The 19,895-nt window shown below is 41.8% G+C and overlaps 1 protein-coding gene across 2 annotated transcripts in view; it reads right to left on the bottom strand.

The window, feature by feature from the left end:
* The window catches only part of FOXO3 (forkhead box O3), a 121,556-nt gene that overhangs the window by 11,088 nt on the left and 90,573 nt on the right, over positions 1 to 19,895 (bottom strand). The window contains exons 2-3 of one of the 2 annotated variants that reach the window (XM_029943471.1): positions 7,902 to 9,337; positions 6,364 to 6,759 (exon numbers count right to left, since the gene is read on the bottom strand). In XM_029943471.1, the coding sequence (XP_029799331.1) occupies positions 7,937 to 9,337 (1,401 nt within the window). In that variant the 3' untranslated portion in view covers positions 6,364 to 6,759; positions 7,902 to 7,936. Of the gene's footprint in view, positions 1 to 6,363; positions 6,760 to 7,901; positions 9,338 to 19,895 lie in introns of those variants that run through there. The other variant, XM_029943470.1, reaches the window with a different exon arrangement.

Raw genomic sequence — 19,895 nt, 5'->3', positions numbered from 1 at the left:
GGGGGTGGGGAGAATGCAGCCATCTTCAGGCTGGGGGACACTAGATCCCTGGGACTTGGGACTGCAAATATAAGTCTGGTGTGCCAGCCCATCTAAGGGTTCCACAACCAGGTACAGAAGAGAGGGATCTCCAAAGTCTTCTTTTCCTGCTTTAGATATGCAAGGTTTTGAAGATAATCTAATTTTTCCAAAACTGATTCTGAAACTGAAAACACAAATCAGCTATTTTAGTTCCACAAATAGTCCACCTATAAGGTATGATAGGACATGCAGGTGACACAGGTGGTGGCCAAGATGCAACAATTATATCAACACAACAGAAGAAGGAAACCAAGAAGGGAACTGAAAGGAGGGTCTCAGGTGGCACCGAGATTAACAAGACAAAGGACCATCCTAAGGTCAACAGTCTGGCCAGGAATGTAGACTCTAGGAGTGAGGTAAATGGGTGATGGGTGGCCCTCATCTCCCTGCTCAGCCCACTAGGTGCCTGGAACTCCCTTCCACGGGACCCCCACCCAGTCAGCAGGCAGCCCGGATTTGACTGGGGCTGGACAGAGTGCTTTGGCTTGAGGCATTCAGGCAGCAGGAAAGGGACGCCATGTAACAGGTCTACCAGTCAACACATAATTTCAGATTACTTACAGATATGTTGGGTTGTATTGCTTTCTGATCATTTCTGAACAGACACATGACCAATGGATGTTCCAATTAATTACAACGGCATGTATATGTGGAAACTTGCTGGAAATTAATTTAAAATTTCAACCTCAGAACCTAGTGCCTTCTCTTCTTGGCCATTAAATTCCCTTAGGGAGTCTAATCAAACACTTCACACATACACGAATACTTAAAAAAAAAAATCTGACTATCCCGACTTATCTTTCATTAGAGAAAAAGACACAGAGGAGGGAGGGGGAAGGGAGAGAAAAGACATACTGATATGCAAACCTTCAATCAAATCAAGACTGGCAATTAACATTTTATCATTCAGAAACACTGGAATTACTTTCTGAGGTTTCTGTGACTAGGTAATTCTCATCATTTAATAAATGAACGTCATAGATTTTTGCAAAAAAGAGGTTATTAAAAAAAACAAAATCTAGAATTACAGAGTACAGTCCACATCTATTACTGGCAAGAGAAACAAAACACAGCACCTGCACCCAAGTGCACAGTAGTTCTTTAGGGAATGATGTGCTTCAGTTCTGGGCTTGGTCCTGCTTCTTTGGGAGGAAAGCTCCAGGAGAAGAACAGCCCATTTTCTCTGGGTTTTCACTGGAAGAGATGGTAAGGGCCCAGCGACCACATTTTCGGAATCCCAAGTTGTGTCACATTAGCCAATAAGGGGGTAAACCACAAGCCGCTGGGGGTGGGGGTGTCTATGGCCAGACCACTGCCAACATCAAGTTATTTATTGTGGGGCAACCTTTGGGGTTTCGGCTCTCAAGAAAGCCCTAGGAGGGCTGGAACAGTTCTTTATTTCTCTGCTTGGCTTGGGATGGGCTGGCAGTGGGAGGGGGAAGATCAGATTTCCAGGTTCTCTACCAACAGGGAGAGGCCACACTGAGGAAGCAGAGAAGGGGCAGTGCGAGGCTCTTCCCTCATCAGAGTGCTACCAGCCTTCTGGATACTGATGGACACCCCAAGGAAAGCCGAGGCCAGACAGCTAGGATTTCTCAGGCAATCCTTGAAACATGCTAAGGGAACACTTTGGGTACCACATAAAAACCACCTCATTCCATCTGCGTCAGAAGTACCCTAACAGAGGTCTGTTACTGAAACAATAGCTTCTCTCCTGGGCATCTCCAAATTGGTAGGCGGGACTTCTAGGGCAACCCACCAAAAAGGGTCACCCAACAGGCAATTGCTATACCTTTTTAATAAAAAGAAACTGGACTGATTATAGTTTATTAAGGAATGTACTCACTCTGCCAATAGTGTAACACTGGCTTGCTTGGCTAGCTCCTTTATTCTGTATTAACCTCTGGAGCCGTTTTAAGTAATAATAAATATTAAATAACTTTTTAAAAAGTTGCCAAAGGACATTAGTCCATGTTAGTGCTCTGTGGGGTAGGTTTCCATTTTAACCCCATGTCACAGAGAGGCAAATTGAAAATGAGGGAGATGAGGGACTTGACTCAATGACATATAGCCATGAAAATGCAAGCCTGCTGCAAATCCCACGGCCCCTCTGCCATACCACACAGACAATACTTAACTTGGACTGGGTTCTAAGGAAGCTTTTTAAATCTGCAGTTCCCATCACAGCAGAACCCCAGGGACAGTGAGCTGAAGTGGGTAGCTGGCTCATGTCCTTAGGGGTTTTCTTAGAACTAGTCTTGGTTTCTTGAAGAAAAAGGATTTGACTCAAGATATCAAATGAATTTAGGAAACACTGCAATCCTACCTACAAGGTTCATAACGTATATTAAAAAGGCTTTGAGAGAAGGACAGATATCATATGTTTTCACTCATATGTGGATCTTGAGAAACTTAACAGAAGTCCATGGGGGAAGGGAAGGGGGAAAAAAAAGTTATGAATAGAGAGGGAGGGAAGCAAACCATAAGAGACTCTTAAATACAGAAAACAGAGGGTGGATGGGGGTGTGGGGGAGAGGGGAAAATGAGTGATGGGCATTGAGGAGGGTACTTGCTGGGATAAGCACTGGATGTTCTATGTAAGCCAATTTAACAATAAATTATATTTTTTTAAAAAAAGGTTCTGAGAAGCCCTGCTGGAAACATCCCTATTTCACTTCGTTTAACATGGTATTCCTCAAACTTATTTGACTACAGAATGCATTTTCTACTTAATACCCATGAATTCCTTGAGGGTCTAGTATTCTGTGAAACACTTTGAGAAACACTGATTTACAGGACTTCTAAATATCAGAAGAATCACTAGTTTTCATAACAAAAATTTTTTAAACAAATTTTATTTAAAAATATTTTTAAACATTTTTTATGGTTTATTTCTTTTTGAAAGAGAGAGAGAGCAAATGAGTGAGAGCCAGAGGATCCAAGGCAGGCTCTGAGCTGAAAGCAGAGAGCCCGATGTTGGGCTCAAACTCACAAATCACGAAATTCTGGCCTGAGCCAAAGTTGGACGCTTAAGCAAATGAGCTGCCCTTCAAAACAAAATTTTAACTCATTTTAGATTTTGGAACTTCAAAACAATTTGGAAGATGGGGGAAAGTAATGTTTTTAAATCAAAGGAACACATCAATAAATCCAGGGTGAATGAAGTGGGCGATGCTTCTTACAACATGGGGGATTCTCTACCCTGGAGTGAAAATCTAGCATTAAAGCATGCATCTCCAAGTCGGGAAGAGTAAGCTGTCAGCAAACATCCTTCTACCTGCCCAGGAACAAGGCAGACCCCTGGCCAATCTCTCCAGTGATAGCACAGAAGCAGATCTGGGCAAGGCCCTTTCTCCAGTCTCTATACAGAAAAGGAAGCCTTATGAGAAGGTTATGTGGCACCTGGGCGAAGACTGTACTTGAGGAGATTGTTTTTACTTATTTTGAGAGGGGAGGGGGAGGGGAAGAGAGGGAAGGGGAGAGGGAGGGAGAGGGGGAGAGGGAAGGTGAGGAGGAGAAGGAGGGGGAGAGAGAGAGAGGGAGAAGGGGAGAGGCGGAGAGAGAGAAAATCTTAAGCAGACTCTGTGCTGTCCACGTAGAGGCTGATGCAGGGCTCAATCCCAGAAACCATGAGATTACAACCCAAATCAGGAGTTAAACCGACTGAGTCACCCAGGCACCCTGAAACTTTATTTATAATATGTTCAGTACTGAACATTATGAACCCTGGAAAAAGCAGCATTTAATGGGAGCTTGAAGTTTACAAGAATTTCCAGTAGTAAATCAGGTGATTTTCACCCCATTTATTCATACCCCACATAAGCTCTGTGGCCCAAGAGACCATCCAGAAAGCCACTTATAAATGTAACTGCTTAAAGTTAAGAGTTGTTCAGGCTCTGTCCCTGTGCCCAGGAAGAGCACCCTCAGTGCTGGGAATCACGGCTTGCCAGGGAAAAGAATGTATGTAAGGAGTGTACCAGCCTCTGCATAGAAAACCCCTTTTCACAGCTGTGTCAATTTTCCATTACTGTTGTCAACACTGGAAGGATCCAGACAGCCATTCTCTCAGTGAATGACAGTTCAGACTTCAGTGTCTTTTAAAGGTAAGAATAAAGATCCCTGCAGATGCAGAATTCTTGAGGCTGGCATATTGTAACCAAAGAGCAGACTACAGTCACAAGTGCAAGTAACAGAGTATACTCTCCATGCAATACCTACAGATGCACATTTATCATACATTACACTAACAGAAATATCTACGCCAAAAAAAAAAAGATCATGACATAAACAGCCTACATTGCCTGTATTTGGTCAGAATTAGTTCTATTCCCCAACATGAATACCTAACAGTTCATAGCATTCAAATATCAGCTCAACAAGTATCAAAAGTTTGCTCCTTTTGGAAAGCAGACTAAATATGAATTCTAAATGGCCTCCAGCACCAGATCCTGCTGTTTTCACACTAGTAAACCACTGTTTCTTTATAGTTCTGTATCATCACATATCTCTTACTAGGGCCACTTTGTGGAAAGAATATTACAGTGCAGAAGCATTCTGTCTTGATGTTCTCCATTCTTTATCGCAAAGTAGGTTAATACTAAATACTGGGCTGTTCCCTAATGGGGTCTCCATATATCAAAAGATGAAGACGAATGAAGGGGTTTGTGAACTTAGGCATCTTTTGACCTCAAAACCACAGTGGGACTGGGGCTGCTTTCCCGCTGAGGGAAGACCCACGTCAGACACAGGAGGGCTCTGTGGAAGCGTTGCAACCACCCTACTAGCTCACAGACCTCTCTGCTGCCAATTTGAAAGTATGTACACCACACTTTATAGAGAAGAAAATGCCCTTCCCTTCACACCCCAGTAGCTGGCACTTAGTTTTGCTTTTCCACATAGACCCACAGGTCAAAGGATTTTACACGTAGTCTAAGATGAACCACATGTGTGAAACACCCAACCCTCAGGAGAAGCACCTCTCCGTGGCTCTCCAGCAAGACTGTCAACTGGACAGAGCTGCTCCATTAACTCCACAGCTAGACGACTACAACGTAGGGTCACATGACCTTCAGTGAAGCCAGGAACAGAGTCTGGAGATTACCATGATGACTAATCAAAAAAAAAAGCCAAACCAAGGAAGCTATTCAAGAGCAACTCATGGGAAGCTGGGGTACTTCATTTGGGAGAAGAGAGGCCTGAGGTTGTGACTTCAGGCCTGTTCTGTGAATTTAGAAGAGTCTTCAAAAGTGATAGACACTAAGTTTAAAGGTAAATATACTTCAGGCCACATTGCTCCTGGCAGTTTAGAAGAGCAATTCATTCCAAAGCAATATGAAAATCCTAAACCTAGAAACCGGACTCCTTCAAAGCCCCCCATTGTCTTTAGGATGTTTCTTCTCTTGCTCTGATCCCACTGAGCTGGTTTACTTTCAGGAAACTTTGGTGGCTTTTCATTTTTAAAAGAAGAAAGATCTTCTCAAAAGAAGCTCTCCAAAATGCTGTGAGAAAAAGGTGACTAAATGGTCCTATGGTTCCATTAGGGCATAACAATAAAATGCATTATCCCAAAAGTAGTTATTTATTATCCAAATAATTCATTAAGTGTGTTTTTAAAATGTAAGTATTTAAATCTCTCTTAAAATACTTTTATACAATCTTTGAAAACTATGCATATACAAGAAAGGTCTGCTATTCAACTAAAAAGAGAACCTACACTTCAAAAATTAGACAAAAATTGATACATTTTCTTCTGAACTCTTTTCATTGAATTAGAAACTAGGCCTCCTTACAACTCTACCAAAATTAAAATTTACTTGTGTCATTAGAAGCCACAATCACATTCCACTTCATAAAGGAAGACAAACTATTTATTCTTCTAAAGGCCAAATATCTAAATTTCTCAAGGCAAAGTCTTCACAAGTCTGAGTTCTGGTATGGTACTGAACTGGCTGGAATGCAAGTGTATCACCCTAGTTAGCTTCCATTACACTCTTTTTACCATCTCAAGGGCTATTAAATGACTGAAAACAGATGTCTGAGTCCCATTAGGGGCCTGCTTATGCCTGGGAAAGCTGAGAAGCTGCAGAGCCACAACACTCTTGACACTCCTCTTTCTACAACTACCCTGTGAGCTGCAGTGAGCTCACCATAGGGGACCCGTGTAATTCCTTCACAGGTCAGAGGGTTAAACAAGGCTTGGATTTTAGGGCTTTGAATCCCATTTCCTTTTTACACCATTTAAAGAAGGGTGTAAGTAGATTACTGAGATTAAAAAAAAAAAAAAGGAGCTGGGGCACAGAACAGACAGAGCTCTTGAATGTGGGTAGGGTCTGGGGGTACAAGCCTGTCAGCAAAATACCCCAGTGCTCATCTTACTTGTCAAAGAGAGTTTCAGGGCAAGCCTGTGTATCTATGCTACGTTGGCTCCAGTTCAGAACACTTCCCATTTTTTTCTACTTAGAGAAAATTAGGGAAAACTATCATGGTTCAAGCCATTCAAGAAATATGGATTTTGGGTCCAGTTGTGTGACCTTCAGCAAACTGCTTAACTTTTCTGGGCTCTGTGCTTACTCATCTATCAATCGGTATATTTACCTAATTACACCATAGATATTTCAGTCCCTCGCAGTTTTACAAACACTTCCATATACTTCAGTGCATCTGATGCTTAGAATAGCCCTGTGAAATAACAAAGGGGATATTATACTCATTTTATAAAACCGGAAATTGAGTCTCAGGAGCTAAGTAACACACTCCTGATAATAGCCAGAAAGTAGCAGAAGTGAAACTGAACCCTTGATTTCTGATTTTAATAAAATGTTTTTCTTATCACATCATGTTGTGTGATCCTTCTGGTTCCAACAGGATTAAAATACCACAATTAAAAAAAATCTCTGCCTCCATTCATAACTCATGTCACTGTCAGGAACCTGACCTCACTTATAGGTTGAGGAACAAGAAGCACATGACCAAATGCCCTCTTTCTCACTCACATAAAAACAGTTTTCAATTTAATCTTTTGCTCTCTAAATGCTTATATGCTGAATTCTAATAAACATATTATGGTGAAGAATCTAACAGATCTTGTTGTTTTTTTAAGTTTCTTAAAATGTTTATTTTTGAGACGAGAGACAGAGAGCAGGGTAGGGGCAGAGAGAGAGATGGAAACACAAAATCCGAAGCAGGCTCCAGGCTCTGAGCTGTCAGTACAGAGCCCAACGTGGGACTTGGACTCATGAACCACAAGATCATGACCTGAGCTAAAGTGAGACGCTTAACCGACTGTGCCACCCAGGCGCCCCTAAAAGATCTTGCTTTTGGTGGAAATACTCATGTATGAAAGAGCCCAGAATATATATTCTACAGTTAAATTAGAAGTACCTGAAAATTGTTACTTTACTGGAAAAAGATAAAGAAACCATAATTTCTAAGATCGACAACAGTGGTGTTGGACCTGATCATCTAAGAATGTCCTCTGGCTGGGTCCTTAACCTTGAAGTTTGTGTGACCTAAGGTCCCCCTGCCTGCCCCCTTTCCATCCTACTCTCATCCATCCATCAAATAGGAATGAAATCTCTGAACGTGTCTATGTTCTCTTTACTGGCAGTAAAATTCCTGAGCTTTCAGCAAACTGTGGAAGAGGGGCACCTCATGGTCCTGTTTGACTTGGAGATGTATGGGTTGGGAGCCATGTTACTGTGTCCCACTGCTCCGTGGTTCTTGATTTCTCAATGTGGAGGAAAGTACAAAGTAAATAAAAGACACCCTCCCCCTCAATTAACCCCACTTTGTTATTAAATGCCATAGCATTGGGCACTGACCTGCTTTGCCCACTTCCCCTTTCCTCAGTGATCCTTCAGCCTGGTACCCAGCTCTGAGATGAGGCCTGCTTAGCACCAGTGAAGTTCCCCACGTTTAAACCAACAACATTCTGTGTGGAGATGAGGGAATCAAAATTAAAATCCAACCCATCGGCATCCATGAGTTCACTACGGATAATGGACTCCATGTCACACTCCAAGCTCCCATTGAACATGTCCAGGTCCAAGTCGCTGGGGAACTTCTCATGGCCCACAACGGGAAGGTTTGCACTAGCTGAGTACAAGGAGGAGCCTGAGAGAGTGTCCGAGAGGGTTTGCATAGACTGGCTGACAGGAGATTGTTGCTGGTGTTTGACTGACCCAAGGCTGCTGGAGTCGCTCAAGCCCATGTTGCTGACAGAATTCGACAAGGCACGGCTGCCACCGAGAGCGCCCTGGGTTTGGTGCTGGTGGTGGAGCAAGTTCTGATTGACCAAACTCCCCTGGTTAGGCTGGGCGGCAAAGGACATCATTGGGTCATTTCGAAGCATCACGTTCCGGCGGGAGTTCTGGGCAGACACAGCAGTACTGGCCTGAGACATCAAGGGGTCCGACTGGGTCATCATGACATCGCTGTGGCTGAGGGAGTCTGAAGTGAGCAGGTCCTGGAGTGTCTGGTTGCCATAGTGTGACATGGAAGAGAAGGTAGCTGGCTTGTTCTCTTGGATGGTCTGCATGGGAGACTGGCGCAGGGAATTCAGAGATGAGGGTCCAAACACCGTGCTGTTGAAGGAGCTGGTTGGAGAGCCCAGGCCGGAGGCCTTGGTGGTATATGGGAAGCTAGAGCTCCGCTGCATGAGCCCTCCAGTGGGCGATGGCTGGGACGATGGGAGTGTGATGTTATCCAGCAGGTCATCCATGAGGTTGTCAGAGAGTCCATCATTCAGATTCATGGTGCCTGCCATGTCGGTCAGCCGTGGTAGCTCCACGGTGCATGGCTTACTTACAGAGGGTGAGAGGCTAGTTGAGCTGCTGTAGAGCATGGGGGAGAGCGGTGCATCATCATCGTGGACGTCATCCAATTCCGTGCTTGCCAAGATGGGTGACAGGCGACCACTGACCGTGCTGGCGTTGGAATTGGTGCGTGAGCGGAAGTCCGTCCATGTATCCAGCTCATCACTGCTGCGTGATGTGGGGCTTCCAGGCCACTTGGAGAGCTGGGAGGGACTGTCATCTGCTGACTCAGGGGCTGTCTGCAGGGCTGCCTTCTTCTTGGCTGCACGGCCACGACTCTTGGTATACTTGTTGCTGTTGTCCATGGAGACAGCCCGCCGCCGGGGTGCCTTCCCACTTTTCCCTCCATCAGGATTGATGATCCACCAAGAGCTCTTGCCAGTCCCCTCATTCTGAACCCGCATGAAACGGCTGTGCAGTGACAGGTTGTGCCGGATAGAGTTCTGAAGAGAAAATGGAAAATGCAGAATATGAGATAAAATGAACCAAAACTAAGCAACCAAAAGTAGTTAATCAGACTCATTTTTTAAAGCCTCCTTAATTTTGGAGGATTAAAAAAAGATTAAAAAAAAAGATATCCCCCCCCCACCCCCCAGCAATTCAATGACAACATTGTAAATGCCCAATTTCGGTATTTAGGAGATGGGAGATGGTTTCATATCCAGGAGATGCTGGAAATGTGTAAGCTCAATGACATTGTTTCCTCAAATTCCTAAGTTTTGTTGTCCTTTGTAGAATTTTATTTCCTACCCTGAAGTTCACACTTATATATTTATTACCACAGTACTCTAGCACTTTGCAACAAACTTCCCTCGCTCTCTAAGGGTAAGTAATCACTTGAGGGGCCACTTTATTCTCTTATGGTTGCTCTTCCACTAGTATAAAGGCAGCATCTACCTTTTATTAACCACTTCTGTAAACTCAGCACTGGTGTAATTGAATTGTTACCTATCCTTGCTATGACTCCATCTCTTCTTGCCCTAATTTCACACCTGTCTGCCAGATGTAAGAAAAAAAATGGTGGGGTGCCTGTGTGGCTCAGTGGGTTAAGCATCCAACTCTTGATTTCAGCTCAAGTCATAATCTCATGGTTCGTGAGATCGAGTCCCAGGTTGGGCACTGAGCTGACAGTGCGGAGCCTGTTTGGGATTCTCTCTCTCTGCCCCTCCTCTGCTCACACTCTCGTTCTCTCTCAAAATAAATAAAAATTAAAAATAAAAGAAGAAAAAAAATGGTAGAGTAAAATTTGCTGAGTTGACAGAAATAGGCAAGTTGCCCATTCAGAACAATTCCAAATAATTTATATAGATATTTCCCCTCCAGGCAATGTGGCCTGAGCATAGTAACTCCTTTCCAAAGAGTTCAGTATGGAAAGAAGGGAAAAAAGGAAGTTCCAGTAGAGAAACAAATACTATCTCAGTTGGGTGATCGAGGTCAACATGAATAGGGCTAAGGCATGTTGGTAACATGTACTCTTGATATGATGTGATGAAAACGGCACCCTCTTTTGTAGTCTTTCTTCTAAAAATCATCACCCCAGTCTAATGATCAGAAAAACATCAGACAAACCCCAATTAAGGGACATTTTAAAAATGTCTGCTGAGTATCTGCCTCCCAACTGTCAGATTCATGAGGAATCTAAGAAAAACGATGATTAAATGTAAAATAGCATTTGGATGGGATGCTGGAACAGAAGAAGGACATTAGGTAAAAATGAGAGACATCTGAATAAAGTAGAGACTTTATAATAACATATCAATTAGTTCATTAGTTGTGACAAATGTATTAAACTTTAGATTAAGTGAACAATGATGTTGGGATATGAAAACTCTAGCAGTTTTCCAACTTTTCTGTACATCTAAAACTATTTCATATTAAAGGATTTAAAAAAAAAGAAACAGAGCAAAGTATCTTCAAAATCCTAACAACTGCATCCATCTTGTGAGATCCTCCTCTTGGCTTGATAGATCAGCCTGGTTGGCTGGGATGACCTAGATCCAGTCCTATCTCTGCCACTCATCAACCATGTGACCTTGAGTAAATCATTCAATCTGTCTGCAACAACTTCACTTCTCTATCTTCATTATAGTCATAATAACATCTAAACCATCCCTCCCTGACAGAGATGATGTAAGAAAGATATATGATAATATACTTTAGGAACTGGTCACGCTGCCAAGTCAGGGTGTTCTTATTGCTGTTATAAAACACAGAGTCCATGACGGGGAGAGCTCACCACCTGATGCGAGCTCCTTCTAATCTATAAAATGCCTCACGTGCAATAAAAGAGAGGAGTTGATGGTATTCTCCACATCTGGAACAGAAACTACAGGACAGATGAGTTTTTATTTGCTAAAGATAAAAAGTATTGCCTGGTGTTGTATATGAAATACAAACAATCCTTAAAGTTACCATAGTTATTAAAAATTGGCAATCACCAACTGAATTTATGTAGAAGATACAAATACATGTGTTGTACCAGAATGCTTTTAAAACACAAAAAGTCAGCAGAATTTTACCATAAGTAAATAGCTCAAAATAGTCAGTGTTTCCCATGTGTATGCTCCCACGTAAGGAGAGCCTGTAGTTTAGGCTGGGCAATGCGCACGAACAACCATGGGTCGTAAGTTGGCACTTCTATGATACGACCACAATATTTGAGAAGAGAAAACAGGCAACATAGTGAGATCTGACGGGACGAATGTTGCCCAGGAGACTATACACACTGATTCCCTTTTACTCTTTTGGTTTTAAAAGGAACAATGACATCCCTACTAATGGTTCAGAAATTATGTTTTTTTAAAAAGTAAAACACTTTATAAAACTGATTTGAAGCATGTTCTTAAAATTCACTCTGCCGGGTTCAAAAAGCAGGCAAGTGCAAGGTGGTTCTATTATCTGAGTACTCAAATGACTAGATATATTCAATAAAAAATGTAAACTTCTTGGTGAAAAAACAGGAAGGTTCTGAAGCTATGAGGGAGTAATGTGGAACCCTGACCAGCCTTCTTTGCTCTAGATTTTACCAACCTTAAATATCCAGTTATCCCCCGATTAAAAAGACTTTGTGGGGGGCACCTGGGTGGTTCAGGTGGTTAAGCTTTAGACTCCTGATTTCGACTCAGGTCATGATCTCACAGTTCTTTTGACCCCCACATAGGCTGATATCAGCGTTTAGGATTTCCTTCTTTCTCCCTCTCTCTCTCTGCCCCTTCCCCATTCACAGGTGTTCACTAGCTCTCTCTCAAAATAAATAAATAAACTTTTTTAAAAAAGCACTTAGGGAACAATATTTTTAAAGGTATTTTTAGTTTCACCGATTCCAAACCAACTACAAACAAAAACATAACACTTTACAGAATTCCAAATGCCCTGCATGAATTTTCTAATGGTATCTATTACTACAACTCTAAACCTCAACAATGTATGTGTATAATTTAACAAAATTTCAAGCTACAATTATTAAAATTTGGAGGATGAAATTAAGCTTCTGTAAGGACACTGGTAAAGGGGCTGGAATACCCACATCTAGAACCAGAAGTGCAGGACAAGATGTCAGGGCCCAGGTCCCTGACCACAAGGGTGAAGAAATGAGAGCCTGCCCAATTAGAGCCCTGCCAGTTACTGGGCCAGAGCTTTTAGATCATTGTCTCTAAATCTTATAATAAGCCTGCAAAGTTGGTATCAGAGCCCTCATCATCTATATGAGGGCTCAGGCTGAGAGATAGATATTAAGTAACTTACACAAGGTCACACTGTTTGTATAACCCAAAGTGAAATTTATTTTCCAATCTCCAGTCCAATTACTATAACCTTTCATAGGTTTGTTACCAAATTATTTAAAAGTTATCATTTGACCTATTTCTGTTAATATTTAAAGAAACATTTAAGAAAGAAGGATACAAAAGCACAACCTTATTACTGTAATTCTGTTTATGAAATAGGGATAATCATTTGATGGGTCATTCCTAAAAATAAAACATTTTTTAAAGAAAGTCTTTCAGAAGAATTGACAGGAAAGTGAAGGCTCACACAGCCCAGGTTTGTGTTTCTTTAATAAGGTGGCCATGATAGCATTCCTTCTAGAGAGGGCAATGGTCACCATACAAACCAACGTTAACTGCTCTCAGGTTCTGAACAAAACTTGACTTATTAAATCAGTGACTAGCTTCAGTTTCCAATCTTTGCTCTATTCCTGTTTCAGAGGTTTTTACTAGCAGAATGCACACCCTAAGGCATATTACCTACACAATACTCAGAGAGGTTTTTTCAGGTTACATGACCAAGACAACACAGGAACTGCCACCACCATTGTGGCAGTCCCCTATCTCAACAGCCTTTATACATACAGGGTGGCCAGCTTCCCATTTATAAAACCCATAATCCATTTATTAAACCAAAGGCCAATAAATATGGCACCTCTGTTCATTTCCAGTTCAAATGCTCCCTCACCGTAAGTTTTCTTACAGGTCATGATTCTAATCACTAGTTTCTCTACCTAAATTTTGGCAAAGCAGGAAAAGGTAAATAAATAAATGCCAGATAAAACGTTGGGAGTGTGACATTTCCCCATACATTCCCTGATAACAAAAGTTCCTGGTGATCTGATTTCTGTAAGATTTCAAAGGTATGACATTCCTTCATGTCAATCCCAGGAATGAGAAGTGGGATTTATAAAAAAAAAAAAAACAGGCCAATTGTAAATCTTATAATCTATAATTTAAGTTCTCTAAAAAGACTTCTGCATTATGGTCTGTAAATTAGTTGCTGGGGCTCAAACTCACAACCTTGAGATCAAGAGTTGTGCTCTTCTGACTGAGCCAGCCAGGTGCCTGGCTACTTGTGTATATTTTAAATTATAAAAACCACCATTAAAAATATTCTATGGTTTTCCACTAATTCATGCACTATTCCAAAAAGTCTGTATTTCTAGAATTTTACATTAGTTTGGGGATTGGGAGCTTTGAAACAAAGGAGGAATGGTTTGACAAGACTAGAATGATTTTTCTAATACATAGGAAGGCAAGACATTGTTAACTGGCAGAAGTACTAAGGATCTGTTTTCCTTAATGCTAACGTAAACATTAACAACAAGGAGTCCTATTGCTAGAGCACAGGGCATTTTGTCATCACACTTACTTACTAAAGGAACCACAAAGCTACACTACAACCTCAACCCAAAATCATGTGAATAGTTCTGGTTATTTAAGTTCACTACGAAGAAATCCAGATACTGATGGATTATAGGAAAGCTAGTATTTCCTAGGAAGAAACTTTAGTGTCAGAGACAAATATGCCAATTTTTCTTCCAACCTGCCCCAAAGATTTAGAGAATGCTTCGAGCATCTCTAACACAATGTGTCTGAAGAGAGAGCAGAGATCAGAATACTCTTCATCCCATATTATGTCAATGTTCTCTTTTACAAAATTATTTACACCCAAGCAAGGTTGGGGCAGAAATGCTTCAGATGGAGTTAAATAGGAAGAGATCTGGATAACCTGTGTCCTGTGTGACTAAAGGTGTACTTAGTGGTCTAATTCTTCAAGGAGGTCTGTGTAGAAGGTATGTGAAGGAGGTAGCATGAGGGAACTCGGATTTCATAGTCATGACTGTAGATTTCTTTGCTTGGTTCTCCTTGAAGAAATTAGTATAAAGATGATTATTTATCAGAAGCTGGTAATTATTTTTCTTGCTACCCTGAAAGACAGTTTCCCACTGTAAGATAGATTTATTGCTCATATTAAAGTGCACATGGTCACTACATATATACCAACTGGTTGTGAAGACAGATGGACCCCAAACAGATTAGAATTGGTGTCTGAGAGAGGCTGCGTGAGATGAACAAGTATTCCCCACTGAAGCTTTACAACGTGGATAATTCACACACACAATTTAAGGTGGCTAATGGAGGTGGGGCAGCACGAATGTTGAAGGAAAACTACAGACTTTGATGTCAGTCAGGTCCAAGGTAGAATCCTGGCTCTGACATTTGTCCAATGACCTTGGGCAACAGCGTGAACCTCAGATGCCCCTTTTATAAAATGAGGATAAAATTACCCTCTCTGCCTAACTCTAGGATCTTTGGGAAGGTTAAATGAAATTACGCATGCAAAGTACTCCGTGAGGTGCCAAGCACAAAAGAGGCTCTTAACGGTCAAATCCATATATGGAAGCAGTGACATCAGAAACGTTCACTTACTGTTTTCTGAGCATCGTATAATTTAAGCCAAAAGGTGAGAGGGCGGCTCCTTCCAGGAAAAGATTTCAAACTCTTAAAAGTATTTCAAAGGTGCTGTGTCAGTCAGGAGTGACTGGTGATTTCCTAACTGTTGCTACCCTAAGTCCACTCCAGCCCCTTCCAACCCATATTTACCTTGTGGAGACTGTCCACTAACCCAGACACCAGCTGCATGTGCTCCCCCTGGAACACAGAGAGGGTTTTGTCTGGAAGCAACATGTGGTATCAATTTATCTTTCTCAGCAACGGCAACAAGGAATCCACTGACTTTAAAAATAAAAAGGGAGTTGTGTAATTTAACTCTTAAAGGCCCCTGTCTATCCTCCTTTTGATTTTACTTTTTTGAGGACAACCCCTCCCCGCTCCCTCCCCCGCTCTTTCTGTGCTGTCTCAAAAGCAGCAAAATGAGTTATGGGTGTCAACTCCTAGGCCAGACTCACTGCTCCCCACCAGGCAGACTGCAGGCACCCACCTGGTCCTTCTAAGTGGTTTCAGCAGGGGCAATTTGCAAAAGATTGCCTTTAGATACAATACTCATCTACCTTGCACTTGGGACCAGCATTTCAAGTAGGTCTCACTGCTTTGACTTGTGGGCAGTGACAATTCAGAATGAACCTGCCAAATGCCTGAATTCTAATATATGCATCTTCTGAGCCGTTGATGATAAAGGTCATGGGAAAAGCCCAATGGGAAACCACAAGTCACGAGGAGACCCAGGGAGCTGTGTGCCACTGCAGAGTAATGCGAAGATACAGCTTCAGGGGAGGGCCTGGGAAGCGGCCTTTGATTTATAATGACAGGCTCTTTCAAAGGCAGTTCTCTGGAAAAAAGCCCTGACTTCTCTTAAGTATTAATTCTTCCCCTGGCTGCCCATTAGAATCACCTGGGGAGGCTTTACATACTCCTGCCCTGCTCCTAGGGATTCTGATTCAAATGACGTGGGTAAGGCTGGAGTAGTGGTACATTTTTAAAGCTCCCCAGATTGTTCTACTGTGCAATGAGAGGTGAGAATAACTGGAATTTCCCCCTTACCTTTCCAGTGACTGAGACGGAGTCCAACCTAACAATCGCCAGCCTTCCCAGGCCTGCAGCACAGCAGAATCAGTGTTTTCTTAGTTCAAGTTCCCACCATATAGAAAATAAGGATGAGAACTGGGGCTATAGAATCAAGCTGTGATTATATGTGCAGAGTAAACAGAGAGAGTAGTTTTTCAGGCCACTGGGATCCAGGTATCTTTTTTCTTAAAAAAAAAAAAAAGGCAAAGGAGATGGGAAAGAAGGGTTCTTGACCTTGCACTGCCTTGTGGACAGTCATCTCATTCTGTTCTGTGCCACTTCTCCCCTCAGCATAGATAGGAATAAACGGAAGACATGTGGGCATTCACAAAACTAAGAATTGATATTGCTGAGGAAAGGATGAGCTGGGACAGTAACTAATCCCTATAATTTTTAGAAGCCTCCCTGAATTAGTATGCAATCTCATACAATCCCTTTCATAGACTATCCTTCAAACAAAATGCCAAAAAGATAGACTGGGTAAAAATAACTACTGAAAAAGCCATACCCCAATCCTGAGGTACTCATTAGCTCCCACTGTTAAGAATACAGCAAAGTATCACTTAATGAACTTCCCTGAGGACATATTCAGTCTCAAAAATAATAATCACATATTCTGTTTCTCATTCCTTCTCATTCCTCAACTGTGCAAAACACCACACCATTATACTCAGGGCAAAGATCCTTGAGCAGACACTGCAAAGAGCCAAGTAGTGCTGCCATCTGAGTGACAAGTGTGAGACTGGTCCTTCTTATTAGATAATGATAGAGTCTAAGTTTTAGCTGGCTTATCCTCTTCCACTAGATTTTATCTTCTTTGGGACTAACTTGTTGTCCAAAAGCAAGTACAGAAAGTATGATAGCATAAAACAGACTTAAAATCAGAAATAGTTATTATTTCTGACTATATGGAATACCAGCTGTAATAGGCAAGTAGGCCTTTAGACATAGAAGAAAACTGAAATAAACATTCACATAAAGGATTGCACAATCAACCCTGATGTGTAAGAAAAGTCCCAGGCTAGCTCTACTCTTACTCTTGTTTGAAACACTAAGTTTAAACCATTAAGGGACTTATTTTAAAAAGACAATGTTCTAAAATAAATATTGTCAGGAACTTGGCTGAATGATTAAATTTCCAGCTAGAAACAGGATTTCTCTTAAATTTGCTAACAATAATCCTCTACCAACAGAGATCTCCTCTGAAAATTAACAGTTGCTTCAAGTTTTCATGAAATAAGTGACAGGTTCTGGTCTCTCACTGAAAGTAACAAAATAATAGCAATCATCTGATAATCGGCCTAATGAACCCGTTCTTTACATAAGCAAAATGAGACACATGAGGCTTTCTTAGAAGAGGAAGGGCTGGGCAATCTATCCTGCCCTCAAATGAAAAAGAAATCCTAGATAGGAAGAAAGTTCTCCTGAAGAGCATGAAAAAGGCTACCACTCTACTTCAGTCTTGTTGGGTTTTCTACGTGGGTTTTATTTTCAAATTAATTTTTTTTTCATTTAGTAATCTTCTTTTCAAGCTCTTCCACAGCTGTTTCTGTTCTTGGAGGGCAAGAGGGAACATTCCATTCCTTACAGCCAAACCTGCACTTCCGGCACAAAGAGAACCCTGGCAGCCTTGCAACCTCTGCCCACACCCACTGCCTGCAGCACCCTGCCCCTCCCCACAGCCCTCCTACTTCCAACCCCCTGCCGTCCTTTCCCCAGACTGAGGAAGAAGCGGCTAACAGGCATGCAGTCAATAGGACAGTTGCCGGAAAGCAGGTTAAAGTTCCAGCATTTGGCAGCCCCTGCTCTCTTTCTCCAAGCCCCCTCCTGATGTTACTGAATCCGTTTCCCTTTCCCACAGGGGCACACACTATGTCAATTCCCAGTTGAGACCATACACAGCTAACTGCATTAAATGGATGTATCAAAGGGTTAAATGACATGAAGTTACAAAACATTCTTGAAACTGACTCTGCAGAGGAGAACAAAGTAGAACAGAAATAGTTTTACTATTAACATAATTTTCACTTAGATTTTCAAAAATAAAACTACAAGTTTTCCCAGTTTGAAAATTTATTGTGGGTGGAAACAGAATAAAAGGGCATTAGAAATACATAACCAGAGTTCAGGAATACATCAGAGAGTTTAATCACTTTCGTGGCATTATGTAAGTGATCAGAGCAGGAAGTTCAGTAAAAAGTAAACTGGGGAAAATGAAGAGAGCTGTGAAACCCATCTAGTAACAAGCAGCCTTAACTTTATAGTGAAAGAAATAAAGGACCAAAGAGATACAGGGGAGTACCTGAAGTCAATCAGCTAGTAAGTGGACACCACGCTAAGACAAATTCCGATCTCCTGGCCTAAGGTAGAACAGTAATACCTAGAAACAACATCCATCCCAATGTCTGGATTACCACACCAGTTAAAGGGATGAAGTGCAGGGAGCACAAAACCTGGGTAAGATCTTCTACCCACCCATCCAACCAGCCACTCACCCATCCAACTTCAGTCTGCATTGTTTTAGAACTTGAGGACTAGAAGTCTGTCTCCCCTAATATATATAGAACTCTTCACAACCAGATACCATGTCTTATTATAGCTTTAGCATCTAGCATGGGGCCTGGTACATAGATGTTCAAAAAAATATTTGTCTAATCAGTAAATTGGTGGGAAGGGGCAACAGCCACAAAACAAACCGGAATTATACTTGGCAATGTTATAAAACATGTGCTCAGTGAATAATCCTCACATGAGTGAAGATGGAAATAAGCATTCACTGTAAAATGTGAAGTAGCAAGTTTCTCCTTTGAGTATTAACTTCAATTATACAATCCAATTTCCAAAAACAAGATGACAGTCTAATTAGCAGACTTAAGGTTCTCTATAATAAGAGATGCTAACAAGAGCAACATGACAGTGTGTGAGCTACTTGGAGGAGCAAAGGGTTGGCACAAAGGTCTCATGTCCATCTAGGGAGAAGACATGAATCCTTACCTGCCTTGAGATGCTATAGGGCCTCATTACTTGGTAATGAGGTTGGTCCAGAGCCCTCAGAGGCAGACCCAAAATCACAGATAACATACTCTGGTACTAAGTCTCCCCCAAGGCACATCCAAAGAAAAACAAGAATAGAAAAACCCAAAAGAGTCTACTTCACCTGCACTCTGAAAGAACTTAATGTATTTGAATCCTACCAAGGCCAAGTTTCTGTGCTTGACAAACCTAAACTCATTTTATTTCCATGACAAGCCTGCCAGGAGGAAACTGAGGTACAGAATAGTTAAGTAGCTTGTCTGGTGGTGCTAGTAATGAAGCCCAAGGCTAACTCCAGAGTGAAGCTCTCACCACTGTCGTATGTGTTTCCCTCTGATGTCACCAAATTGTCTAAGGAGAGAGGCACTACTAACAGGTGACCAAGGAATGTGAAGGAACAAGAACAAAAATCTATGTTTCTGAATGACTTGTTCCCATCTCTAAGTTTCTGCACATGGTCCCTAGGATTATGAAAAGAAGGGAGGGTGGAAAAATGACTAGCCATGAAGCCAGCCTTGTTGAAACCAGATCATGTTTAGAAATGACACCTTTTTTTCCACTCAGATACAAGCCCAAAAGAGATACTACTAGTGTGTCCTAACCTGACCTGGGGTCACCTCTTTTAGGAAACAACTAACCATGATTACTGCCATAAACTATTAAGTATCCAGGC

Source organism: Suricata suricatta, chromosome 7, assembly GCF_006229205.1.
Source record: "Suricata suricatta isolate VVHF042 chromosome 7, meerkat_22Aug2017_6uvM2_HiC, whole genome shotgun sequence".
Taxonomy (NCBI): Eukaryota; Metazoa; Chordata; class Mammalia; order Carnivora; family Herpestidae; genus Suricata; species Suricata suricatta.
Note: the sequence above shows the minus strand (reverse complement) of the source record. Positions and strands in the feature narration are given on the sequence as shown.